General features: G+C 39.9%; 1 protein-coding gene across 1 annotated transcript; it reads left to right on the forward strand.

Moving 5' to 3' along the window:
- The first annotated feature begins 9,829 nt into the window (after nucleotides 1–9,829).
- Nucleotides 9,830–11,767, forward strand: LOC133743982 (probable aspartyl protease At4g16563). Its single transcript, XM_062172082.1, has one exon. The coding sequence runs from the start codon at nucleotides 10,002–10,004 to the stop codon at nucleotides 11,445–11,447; it is 1,446 nt and encodes a 481-aa protein (XP_062028066.1). The 5' UTR covers nucleotides 9,830–10,001; the 3' UTR covers nucleotides 11,448–11,767.
- The last annotated feature ends 316 nt before the right edge of the window (nucleotides 11,768–12,083 follow it).

Raw genomic sequence — 12,083 nt, forward strand, 5'->3', positions numbered from 1 at the left:
TTTTCTCTATATATTTCCTCTCGGAAGCTGTTCTTATATTGCTTAATGAACAATATAGGATGAGCGTATTTATACGTACTTTGTTTGGGTAATAAACACAAATGACAACCAATTCCAACAAACTAAGACTAAATTTGAACTATTGTTTGCTTAATTAACATGTTTAGTTATCTGCCCTAATTTTCGAGATACAGTATGGGTAAAAGGGCATACCGCCCCCCCATATCTACGTTCTTCCATTGATTTTGAATTCAATGTATAGTAAATAATATCTGTCATAACAGCAGTAATGGTGGGAGTTAGCACTTTCTCACGTAATCTGTTTTTATATAGCTACATTTTTTTTACGTCTCAAATTAAACATGATACCATTTAATATGAAATTAACATGAAATTTTTCTTTTTTAGAAAAGTTGATAACACGAAATTAAGAAGACAGAACACATTCATAATTTTTTTTTTGAAAAAAAACTTGCAATTAAAAGCATATATACTTCCCCTCAAAAAAAAGAAAAAAAAAACATCTATATTTTGGTTAGAATTGATGCTGTCTTGACTTGTTTCTTAACAATGGACAATTGTTGGGTTCCTCCGAGACCATTTTTGTGGTTAACAAGTTAAGTTTTTCTAATCTGAATCACTTCTCACGCTGATAATCAATTGTTGACAAAATCGTTCAGTTATCAACAATTAGATGATTAAACATCCTTCTATTTGATTGAGTATGATACAAATGTATAATTATTAAATAATCAATTTGAATTTTGAAAGTGTAAAATAACAGTATGTGAATCACAAAACAAGTAAATTCACCCAGACGACCTTGGTGAACTTAAGAATGTTTAAATAATTCATACGTCTCTTGATTAATTAGGTAGGGATTTTGAAATTGTAAAGAAAGTTACAATTCTACGAGCTGCTTAAGGCTGGAACGCCAATATTGTTAAAAGCCTAAATGAGGTTGCAATATGAAAGAAGAGAATTCCTCACAAGATTAAGATGCTCTTAAAGACAAGAAAAGGCAAAACCTAATACAAGCAAAGAACAAAATAACTTAATGAGTGACATGATTACCGTGTCGAATTTACATATCGGACTAAACACTTTGAAATTGAGAGAGCAAAATCTTATAATCTTCAATAAATTAAAAAACCTAAATTGCTCAATTCCTCGCTTTTATGTACTTCTTGACCAGCCGTCGACAACCAGATTCCACAGGCAAGGCTTCATAAGAATGGAGATTATGATGGAAGGTATCGAACTCTTGAAAGATTTCAATAAATCACACATGATTTGGGGGAAGGGTTTCACATCTTTTGACCGCTACTCTTGGGTGTCTTATTCTGGCCAACCACACCTTCAATAGTTCAGCATACGATTTTTTCTTGAACGATGATTTTGATTCTTCAACTTTAACTGATCTATTCTTTGCTGGAAGCCGAAATTTTACTCTTTTGCTTTTGGATTTCTCATTTGCCGGTCTCTTCTTCCATGTTTGCGCTGCTTGTTGCAGAAAGACGCTCATAATTTCTGTTTGAATCAAAGAGAAATTGACGCGACAAATATAGAGAAAAATTTCGCTGTAAGCAGATTTCTCATGCTTGGTGAAAATGGTGCACTTGTTGCGTGTATTTATAGTTTATACATAGTTGGGGTAACAAACCAATGAGCTAGAAACTTACCAGGTGTACGTATAAGATGACATAATATATATTTTTTTGATCAAATGGAAACTTCATTAATAATGAAACTGATTACAATGAGTTGTGGAACAAAGTCTGCAGAAAGTCCCAATTTGGTGACCTTTGCACGACAATTGACTCAACTAGACTTCACATTGGAAATTTATACTGACAGACTGATGAAGCCAATGAGGCCCCGACTCCAAACAAAGTAGAAGTTGACTAACTCTTAAAGCCTCTTTTGCTAGACAGTGAGCAACCTTGTTACCTTCCCGCTTCACAAAATGGCTACTATAAAAAGGAAAGACTGAATTAAAGACTTAACTTCGTCAATTATATGACCTTCAAAACTCAAATCCTCCGAGTTATCATGTCGAGTATTAATAACCGAGATGACATCACCTTCAACTTCAATGTTAGAGAAACCGATATGAGCTGCAAATCTAAGTCCATGTAGTAAGGCAAGAGCCTCCACATATCTTGGAGGAAGATTATACCAACCTAGGGAACTGCAAGTGCACCTTTCATCATCCCAAAATGATCTCTGAAAATCACTGATAGACCGCAAATTTCATTCTTCACATTACATGCACCATCGAAGTTTAGCTTGAGATTTCCAATCTGAGGTGACGTCCCTTGAGTCCTGCCATTCACCGTCCCACTTTGACCCCCACCGCCTTTGATAATATGCTTCAAACCATCAGCCTGTCTATACTGCCTCTGCCAGTCACTAGTAGAGCTTACAATTTCTGCGGGTTCCACTCGCTTCTCCCCATGCCTATGCAAGTTTCTGTTCTTCCAAAGCCACCAAGCTATAGAACAAAAGTAATCAAACTCATTCCCTACTGCAGTAGCCATGACATGATGCACCAGATCGAAAAACGATGGTTCTTGCCAAACTCTATACACCCCATTCAGAAAGGTTTTCTTCCAAGTCTTCTTTGCATTCGAACATTCCCACAACGTATGCAACACCGATTCTCTTGGATATCCACATTGCCAACAGCAAGGATCATCTAGAATCTTTTTTTGCTTCAGATTTGTCACACACAGTAGGAAGCCACGCAATGCTCTCCACATGAATACCCCGAACCTTATGTGGTATATCAATACTCCAAATTCTCCCCCAAACCTCCTTGCTTCAATTTGAACTTGAACTTGAACTTGCCTCGTATCCTCTTTGTCGAGCCTGCAAATCTCTTGCAACCCAATAGCCAGATTTCACACTACTATACACTCCATCTTTCGTGAAATGCCAAACTAGTTTATCAAGTATACTTCTCAAAGCAAGTGGCATGTGAGTATCATATCCACTTCATGTGATAAAAAGATGTCCTTAATCACAGGGACATTCCAACCACCAGAATGTGTAAACAATGTTTCAACTTTTTGCTGCTTCGACAAAAGAAGAGGAGTAACAGACTTGAAACTTATCGGGCAAGGCAAGCATCGATCAGAGACAATGGTTACTCTTTTCCCATCACCTATCCTCCACCTTGTCCCTCCATCAATTACCTGTTTTCCCCAAATCAAACCTATCCAAATGGCAGAAGGAGTGCGGCCCAAATTAGCATTTAGAAAGCAGGTTTGCATGTGGAAAGAATTTGGCTTGGAGAAGAGAACTAACCAAGGAATGCTTTCCCCAGAAAATCCTCCAAATAGTCTTTGCCAACGTAGCCTGATTAAAAGCTCGCAAATCCCTGAAACCAAGACCCCCTTCTTATTTTCTCTTGCAAAGTTTGTCCCAACAACACCAATGGATGCCTCTAGTATCACCACCTTTCCCCCACCAAAATCTGTTCACCTTTGATTGAAATTTTTTGCACACTCCAATAGGCAATTGGAAAACACTCATAGAATCAGTGGGAATAGCTTGAGCTACAGCTTTGATTAATACAAGCTTACCCGCTTTGGAGAGGAACTTCCCTTGCCAACCTTGGAGATGAACATCTAATCTTTCATTCAGCTTTTTGAAGACTTCTTTTTTATTTCTCCTAATTGTTGTTGGTAATCTTATGTACTTTTCATGGAAATCAACCATCAGTACATCTAGTATGGCTTTCACTTCATGTTTTACTCCTTCCGAAACATTAGGTCCAAAAGAAAGGGCTGACTTTTGAAAATTTATACGTTGACTTGCTGCACACTCCTAGAGTAGAAGACATTGTTTCAAAGCAACACATTCTTGAACCGTTGCATTGACAAATAGGAGACTATCATCCGCAAATAAAAGGTGGGATATTGAAGCAGTATGTGCCACCTTAATTAACGCCATTGATTAGTGTCGAATTGTTTGCATGTTGTAGAAGACCAAACAACCCTTTAGATACAAAAAGAAATAAATATGGGGACAAAGGGTCACCTTGACGTATTCCTCTCGTTGGCTTGAAAAAACCCACAGGTTGCCCTTTCCACAAAACTAAGAAGGATACAGAATTGACACACTTCATAATTAGCGCCACCCACTCCTCCACAAACCCTAGCTTCAACATTACTTCCTTCAGGAAACTCCACTCCACCCTATCATATGCTTTACTTATATCCAATTCGAGTACCATCTTGGATGATGTCGTGTTCTTCTCAACTATGATGGTGTTCTTCTCAACTATGATGGTGTGTTCTTCCTAATAACATTATCTTGGATATTTCGACCTAGGACAAAAGCACTTTGAGTACAGGAAATAATCTCTGGCAAGTACTTCTTGAGTCGGTTAGCAATTGTCTTTGAGATCAACTTATAGACAATAGGACAAAGGCTTATAGTCTAAACTCAGTCACCAACTTAGGGCTTGAGCATTTCAGAATAAGAGAAAGTAGCGTGTGATTAAACTCACCCAATTCCTTCCCATCATTCAACACACCAAGACAGAAATCACACACCGAACTTCCCACAATAGGCCAGTAAGTCTTGAAAACACAACTGACATTCCATCAAATCCCGGTGACTTTTGTGCAGCCATGTGCTTCAGCGAGACCTCAATCTCCCATCTTTCAAACTTTTTCAACAACTTAGCATTTACATCATCTGAAACTCTTCGAGGAATCTTATCCAGGACCAGTTCAAGATTAGCACAACCCTCAGTTGTATATAGCTTCGTGAAAAAGGATACAAAAGCGGATTGCACATCATTCATCTCCTCACACCAGTTACCATTCTCATATGAGATTCCTACCACCTTGTTCTACTTCCCACTTCCTTTTGCATAAGCATGGAAAAACTTGGTATTTTTGTCTCCCTCCTGAAGCCAATCAATCCTGGACTTAGTTTCTTCCATCTCCACATATTTCTCCAATTCTGATTTAATCAGAAACCGCTGTTTTCGGTGAACATCGATCAATTGGAAACTGTTGTAAGATGACATAAGTTAGTAACCAGTTGCTGTAACAAATTGAGACTAATCCTCTCCAAAAAAAAAAAAAAAAAAAAAAAAAAAAAAACAAATTAAGACTATTTTTTTTTGTTACAAAAATTAAGACTAATTTTAACTAATCACCTACATTTTTTTTTTCGTGAGTCCAAATTTTCTACTAGAACTTCATTTCGTTTATGTTACTTTTCTGTTGCCTTCGTTGTGTGATCTGTGGCTGCAGTATGGGATCACGGACATCTCAAACTGATTTTCCTTTTACTATCACTAATTTTGTGTCACGTCCCTGATTTTTACACAATAAAAATCGATATATATAATCTCATAATTATACATGCACGATCGTTCAGTCGTCAATACAAAGTACCTGAAACATCTTTCCCTTAAATCAAGTACTTACTGATGCCCTGAACCCTCTAAGTCAATATACACTCGTTCCACAGAGTTATATATTACACAAACTTACGAATTAAATTGTCATCACAAAATAAAACGTAAATGCTCCTCAGAGCTTACTACATAGTGGAAGTCATACACTGGCAAAGCCAACAAAATTTGCTTCCTACCCGTTCTGCTGACGACAAGCTACCACAGCTTCAGCCACGATCTCCCCGACCTACAGGATTAACCCCTACACCGTTTGAATGGTGCACCGGGTTGCCACACAACAAACCCGGTAAGCTTTTGCAAGCCCGTATGAGTAACTCATGAACATCAATCAACAACTCACACAAATCAGCTTAAGGAAAACATGCAACCATGATTCCTTCTAACATTCCATATCCTTTCCAACGAAAGGACAACATAAATCACCGCTGTGACAATGTTCTATTTGCTAACTTAACCATCAAGAAGCAATTCAAGTCTCATCTAGACAATAAAAGAAGAATACTCTCAGAACTCTCCTTTAATTACATACTTATGAGTCTCCAGCAACCTCGACCGTTACCCACATAACTATAATGGCAGACAGACTAGCGCTCTAGCTGATCATACCCACTTACCCGGCCAACTGCGTGATTCCCTATTTCATGTCTTGGTCGCTATCTGCGACCTGTCACCATCTGTGACCTATAATCATTCAGTCCCCGTCTGGTCTCGGAATCAACCTTTGGTCACCATCTGCGACCTATCACCATCTGTGACACTTGATCTTCAGACCCCATCTGGTCTCAGATCAACCATTGGTCACCATCTGCAACCTGTCACCATCTGTGACTCTTGGTTTTCAGCCCCCGTCTGGTCTTAGAACCAACCGTTGGTCACCATCTGCGACCTATGCTTTTCAGACCCCATCTAGTCTCAAAATCAACCATCTATACCTTTCAAAACAATAGAAAACATCTTTTTCCACAATATTGTTTCTATGAAAAGTCGTATTTAACAATAATATGAACACCATCATGCATATTATTCATCACACATCATCCACAAGAATATATATATATTTCACGTAAATATATATATACGTAGTCATTCGCTCAGGAATGCCTACTAATACCAACTATAGTTTGCAGTTAAATAATTAACGCCAAAACAATAATGGTAATTCCGTTCATAATGAACCTTGTGAGATTACTCACCTCGAATTCCCGCTGCGTCTTCAACAAAGAACAAAGCGGCCAATCCGCCAAATAACCGTCCAAATACTTCGTCAAGTACCTAATCACAAACGGTTTCCACTTAGTAACGATTCACATTTGATTTAAGTCCAAAACCCCTGTTTTGAACTAAAATCCCCAAAGTGGCGCCAATCGAGGCAAAACCACATCCGAGACCTCCCAAAGTCTCCGGAATACGTCCACGATCGAAATGACCCAAACACAAGTCGATCGGACGCTCGAATCCTCACGGATAGAATAAATCGATCGGTATGAAACCGTAAAAATCATAACAATTCCATACGAACTCCAAAATTTGCATATTATATATCGAAACGCTCGTATTAACGAGTAGAACATATATAATACCAAAAACAGTCCCGTACATGGCCGGAACACCGCCGGAACGCCACCACAGACTGAGGCGCACCGCCGCCGGCCAAAACTCATTATTTCACAAAACTCCCAACATCAAAAAGCTTCATCTAAGCATGCTTGTGGATTTTCATAACTAGCTCGAAGTCAGAAAACAAGCATAAGGGATCGAAAACTACCTTACAAGCCGTGAACAGTAATCCAAACCGAGTTGAACCAAGTTTCACGTGAATCGATCCAAACAACCACCAAGGATCGATCAAGGAGGCTGCTCTGAGCTCAACCAAGAAGACTTGAAGCCTCGCCGACGTCGGAAGAAGGATTTCTGACCGGGTCCGAAATCCTCAAACTGCACCGCCTTACTGCACTTCCTCCACCCCGAATCGCCACAAGAGGCTGCCACAGAGACGACCGCACGAGAGAGGAGAATCGTTCTGTGCAGGTTTCAAGGCTAGAGGTCGCCGGAAAATCCGGGTCGGATCACCGGGTTCGGGTCAGGTCAGACGGAAAACTCAGACACTGAAGGTATCAACCGAGAGAGAAAAGAGAGAGAAAAAAAAAGGTTTCCGGAAATGGAAACTTGAAATTATGAAAGAATTTCTGATTTTTCTCTATTTATACTAAAACGGAAACTTCTTCCGCTAGCCATAACTTTCTCATACGAACTCCGATTCTCGCGTTCCACATGTCCACGAACTCGTATCGACGCACACTACAACTTTCGTGAAGAAAGTTTTCAGAGAATCCCAACGTATAAAAAGTCAAACTTCACACGACCCCCTAAACTGTGAAATTCGAATAATTACACGTACGAAAACCATTACACTTCACAAACAACCTACGAATAAAGCACAATAACAATTATTCATACAACTGGTCCATTAATAATTACTAAAATTAAATAACAGAAATCCAGGTCATCACATTTTGACTATCCAACTTGAACCGCCTTCTAGTTGAAGTTTTAGGCCTTTCTCTTATTTATCTACTTTTTTTGCTAATTTCCATGTTGATCATATAATTTTAGCCGCAATTATTTGATAGATATTCAAGAAAAAGAAAAAGAAAAAATCTAGATTGCAATACATTTGTATTTTTCTTTTTACTATACAACTAGTACACGTCTACGAGGTCGAATTTTTAACCTCTGATATACAGAGAGGAGATTTATTACCACTAGACTGAACTCAGGACCTCTTACATATAAAGAGGTGTCACTAGACCAAATTATAGTGGTCATTGGTTGTTGAGGAGACGATCATGCTTTGAAAACGATTATTGAAATTAGGCAGAGCGGATCGACTCCTACGTCCCTTTTAAGGACCTATAACGGTTATGAAGCAACCTCCTGGGTTGGGCGCATTCTGTGGTGAGTTTGAGAAGGTGGCCATGGTGATTGTGCTACCAAATCTTAATCAAGTGGTGTTTTGTCATCTGCTATGGACTATGGTGGCAGCTAGCGGGATTTAGACGCTCGGCATGAGGTGTCTCTTACTTAATTTGGGATTGTACTTGTCACTTGCAGAGTTGCAGGTTCTTGTTTTGAGCGAAGATTATACTATTTAGAGCTTCATGTTCTCAATTTGTTTGCTACTACTTATTGCTTTACTAATTTTCATACTTCTCAAGTTCTTGGTTGGCAATTTTGCCATTTGAAATAAATCAAAGAATGATCTACAAGGTAAATGAATGAAAAGTTAAAAAATGTCAAAAATTATTATCGTAGAGAATCAATAGATCATGAATATGAAAAGTTATATGGTACATTAACATATTAATTTATTAATAATTTGATGTACTAAACTTAGTTCGATGTAGAAATAGAGTACCGATACATAGAATCATCCTATCTCTAAATCTAACTAAATTATTTGATGGGGAAATTCTAGTGTAGTGGTGGGTATCTCATACCCACATTTACAAAAGTGAGAACAAATTTTGTTGTCAAAGTTGTAATTTGAGTCCTACTTTGTGTAATCTTAGTTCTAATAATGGTAATTACACCTCTTATGACATTTTACAAGTTTTTGAACAAATTCGTTGTCAATATTGTAATAATGGTAATTACACCTACTTTGTGTAATCTTAGTTCTAATAATGGTAATTACACCTCTTATGACATTTTACAAGTTTTTGAACAAATTCGTTGTCAATATTGTAATCTTAGTTCTAATAATAGTAATTACACCTCTTACGACATTTTTACAAGCTTTTGAACAAATTTGTTGTCAATGTTGTAATTTTTGTTTAACTATATGTAAATAGTGTAAATGAATATGGTAACTTTTGTTCTCAATGTTGTAATTTTGGTTCAAATACTTGTAAATTTTTGTTCAAATAGTTGTAAATGAGGGTATCTCATACCCACCAGTACACTAGCTTGTCTCTTTTTGATGTATCAATATTCAATATTCAATATATGTACAAGACTTCTCCAAGTTATTTAGTAGAAACTTGTATGATAGAAGAGTTCATCGGTAGAGGAATTTTGCTTATAAAACTTACAGAGTATCTGTACCTCAATAGAAAACTGTGTAAGCCATAGGTGGTCAGATTTCTGTGTGCATGCCATACTGGTGTGTATAATAGAATTTTGCAAAAAATTATACCTTTCTTTAACTTACTTAAACAACAATGATTAAAGTCAAATAAAAATGATAAGTATTAACAATACAATAAGGTCAAAATGAGTTATTAAAGCTCATGATAAGATCAAATCTTAGGACTAAACTCATATCTATTATAAATTAAGTTCAAAGTAGAAGAAACTTCAGTCACACCCTTAGACTCTGTTTCTGTCAAATCCCCTCTTTTTATGCCTAATCCAATTCCCCTCTGCTAATAAACAAGATTTTAGATAGTCATTTCCCAAATGCAAAGCAAACCCACCAGAACCTTCCTCTAGTTAAATTTTCACTTCCCAAAACCCCTATATAAACCTCCCTTCACCACTCCTCTCTCTCTACTCTGTTTCAATGGCATCTCCTACTCCTCTGTTTCTAGTACTCTGTTTCACTTACTTCTCTGTCTCATTCTCCCAAACACTCTTCCTCCCCCTAACCCACTCCCTCTCCCAAACCCAATTCAACACCACCCACCACCTCCTCAAAGCCACTGCCACGCGCTCCGCCACCCGCTTCCACCGCCACCAACACCACCGCAAAACCAACCAAGTCTCTCTCCCACTCGCTCCGGGAAGCGACTACACTCTCTCCTTCACTCTCGGCTCCACCCCTCCCCAGCCCATCTCCCTCTACATGGACACCGGCAGCGACCTCGTCTGGTTCCCCTGCTCTCCCTTCGAGTGCATTCTCTGCGAAGGCAAGCCCAACTCCTCCTTCCCCCCGCCCAAAATCCCCAAAAACGCCGCCGTTTCCTGCGACTCCCACTCCTGCTCCGCCGCGCACTCCGCCCTTAGTTCCCGCTCTCTCTGCGCCATAGCCAACTGTCCTCTCGAGTCCATTGAGCTCTCCGAGTGCTCCTCTTTCAAATGCCCGCCGTTTTATTATGCCTACGGCGACGGAAGCTTGATCTCCAAGCTTTTCAGATACAGCTTATCAATTCCCGTGTCAACTCCGTCGCTGATTCTTCCGAACTTCACTTTCGGGTGTTCCCATTCTGCCCTCGGTGAGCCTATTGGGGTTGCCGGCTTCGGCCGGGGACTGCTTTCTCTCCCGGCCCAGCTCGCCAAGTCCTCTCCCCAGCTCGGTAATCAGTTCTCTTACTGTTTGGTTTCTCACTCCTTTGACCAGGACCGAGTTCGGAAACCGAGTCCGCTCATTCTCGGCCGGTACGATCAGAAATCGGTTTATGGAGCTGATGAGTATATCTACACCTCCATGCTTTACAACCCGAAGCACCCCTATTTCTACTGTGTTGGTTTGGCCGGAATATCTGTCGGGAAAAGGGTTGTTCCGGCTCCGGAGTTTCTCAAAAGGGTCGATGAGAAAGGGAACGGTGGAGTTGTGGTGGACTCCGGGACGACGTTCACTATGTTGCCGCAGCGGTTCTATAACTCGTTGGTGGCCGAGTTCGACCGCCGAGTCGGACGAGTTCACAAGCGGGCGACTAAGGTTGAGGACGGAACCGGGCTCGGGCCGTGTTACTACTACGACGCCGTTGTGGAAGTTCCCGCCGTGACTCTGCATTTTGTAGGGAACAAATCCAGTGTGGTGCTGCCTAGGAAGAACTATTTTTACGAGTTTACGGACGGTGGCGATGGGGTGGGGAGGAAGCGGAAAGTGGGGTGTTGGATGTTGATGAACGGTGGCGATGAGAAGGACTCGGGCGGTGGGCCCGGGGCCATTTTTGGGAATTACCAGCAGCAAGGGTTTGAGGTGGTTTATGATTTGGAGAAGCACAGGGTTGGATTTGCAAAGAGGCAGTGTTCATTGCTTTGGGACAATCTCAACCAGAGGTAGAGGGGTTGACTTTTGCTCTGAGGTCAACGGGTGTTGAATTTATGGTGGGTTTGACCGCACGTGTGGGTGGTTCCTCGTAAACGGGTCAGGTTTTCGGGTAATCAGGCGGGTTCGGGCTAATGGGTTTCTAGTACATTTGTAAATTGGGGAGGTTTCTTTCAAGTGGTGCACTTCATCCTTTGCATTTTCTGCTAGAAAATGTACACATGTAAATTGTTTATGTAAGAGGTTTTGTTGTTGGAGATGCAAAAGATGAAGTGCACACAAAAATGTGTAATGTTTGAACTCTGAAGATGAATATGACTGAAGTGAATTCTTTACTTGTTTTGTGCGCATATAGTGAACTGGCTTATATATACTTTGCATTAGCTTTAAGCAAGGAGAGCTAAATTTGCAATTAGGGATTTGATTTGGTTCAAGATTTGGGCAATAAAAAGAGGAAGCTTAGGTGGGGGAGGAGCTTGTCTGATTCGATTTGCTATGCTCACTTCTCAATGCAGTTGGGCATAGGCCATAGGACACCGAGTTAAGAGAGGTGGACGCACCATAAATATCGTAGTAATTAATATTGCTTGTTAATGTAGTTCGTTCACCATTGCTCAGATAATTTAGGGTACTCTGATATTTTCTGGCCTT

The sequence above is a fragment of the Rosa rugosa genome, chromosome 4 (genome assembly GCF_958449725.1).
Source record: "Rosa rugosa chromosome 4, drRosRugo1.1, whole genome shotgun sequence".
NCBI lineage: Eukaryota > Viridiplantae > Streptophyta > Magnoliopsida > Rosales > Rosaceae > Rosa > Rosa rugosa.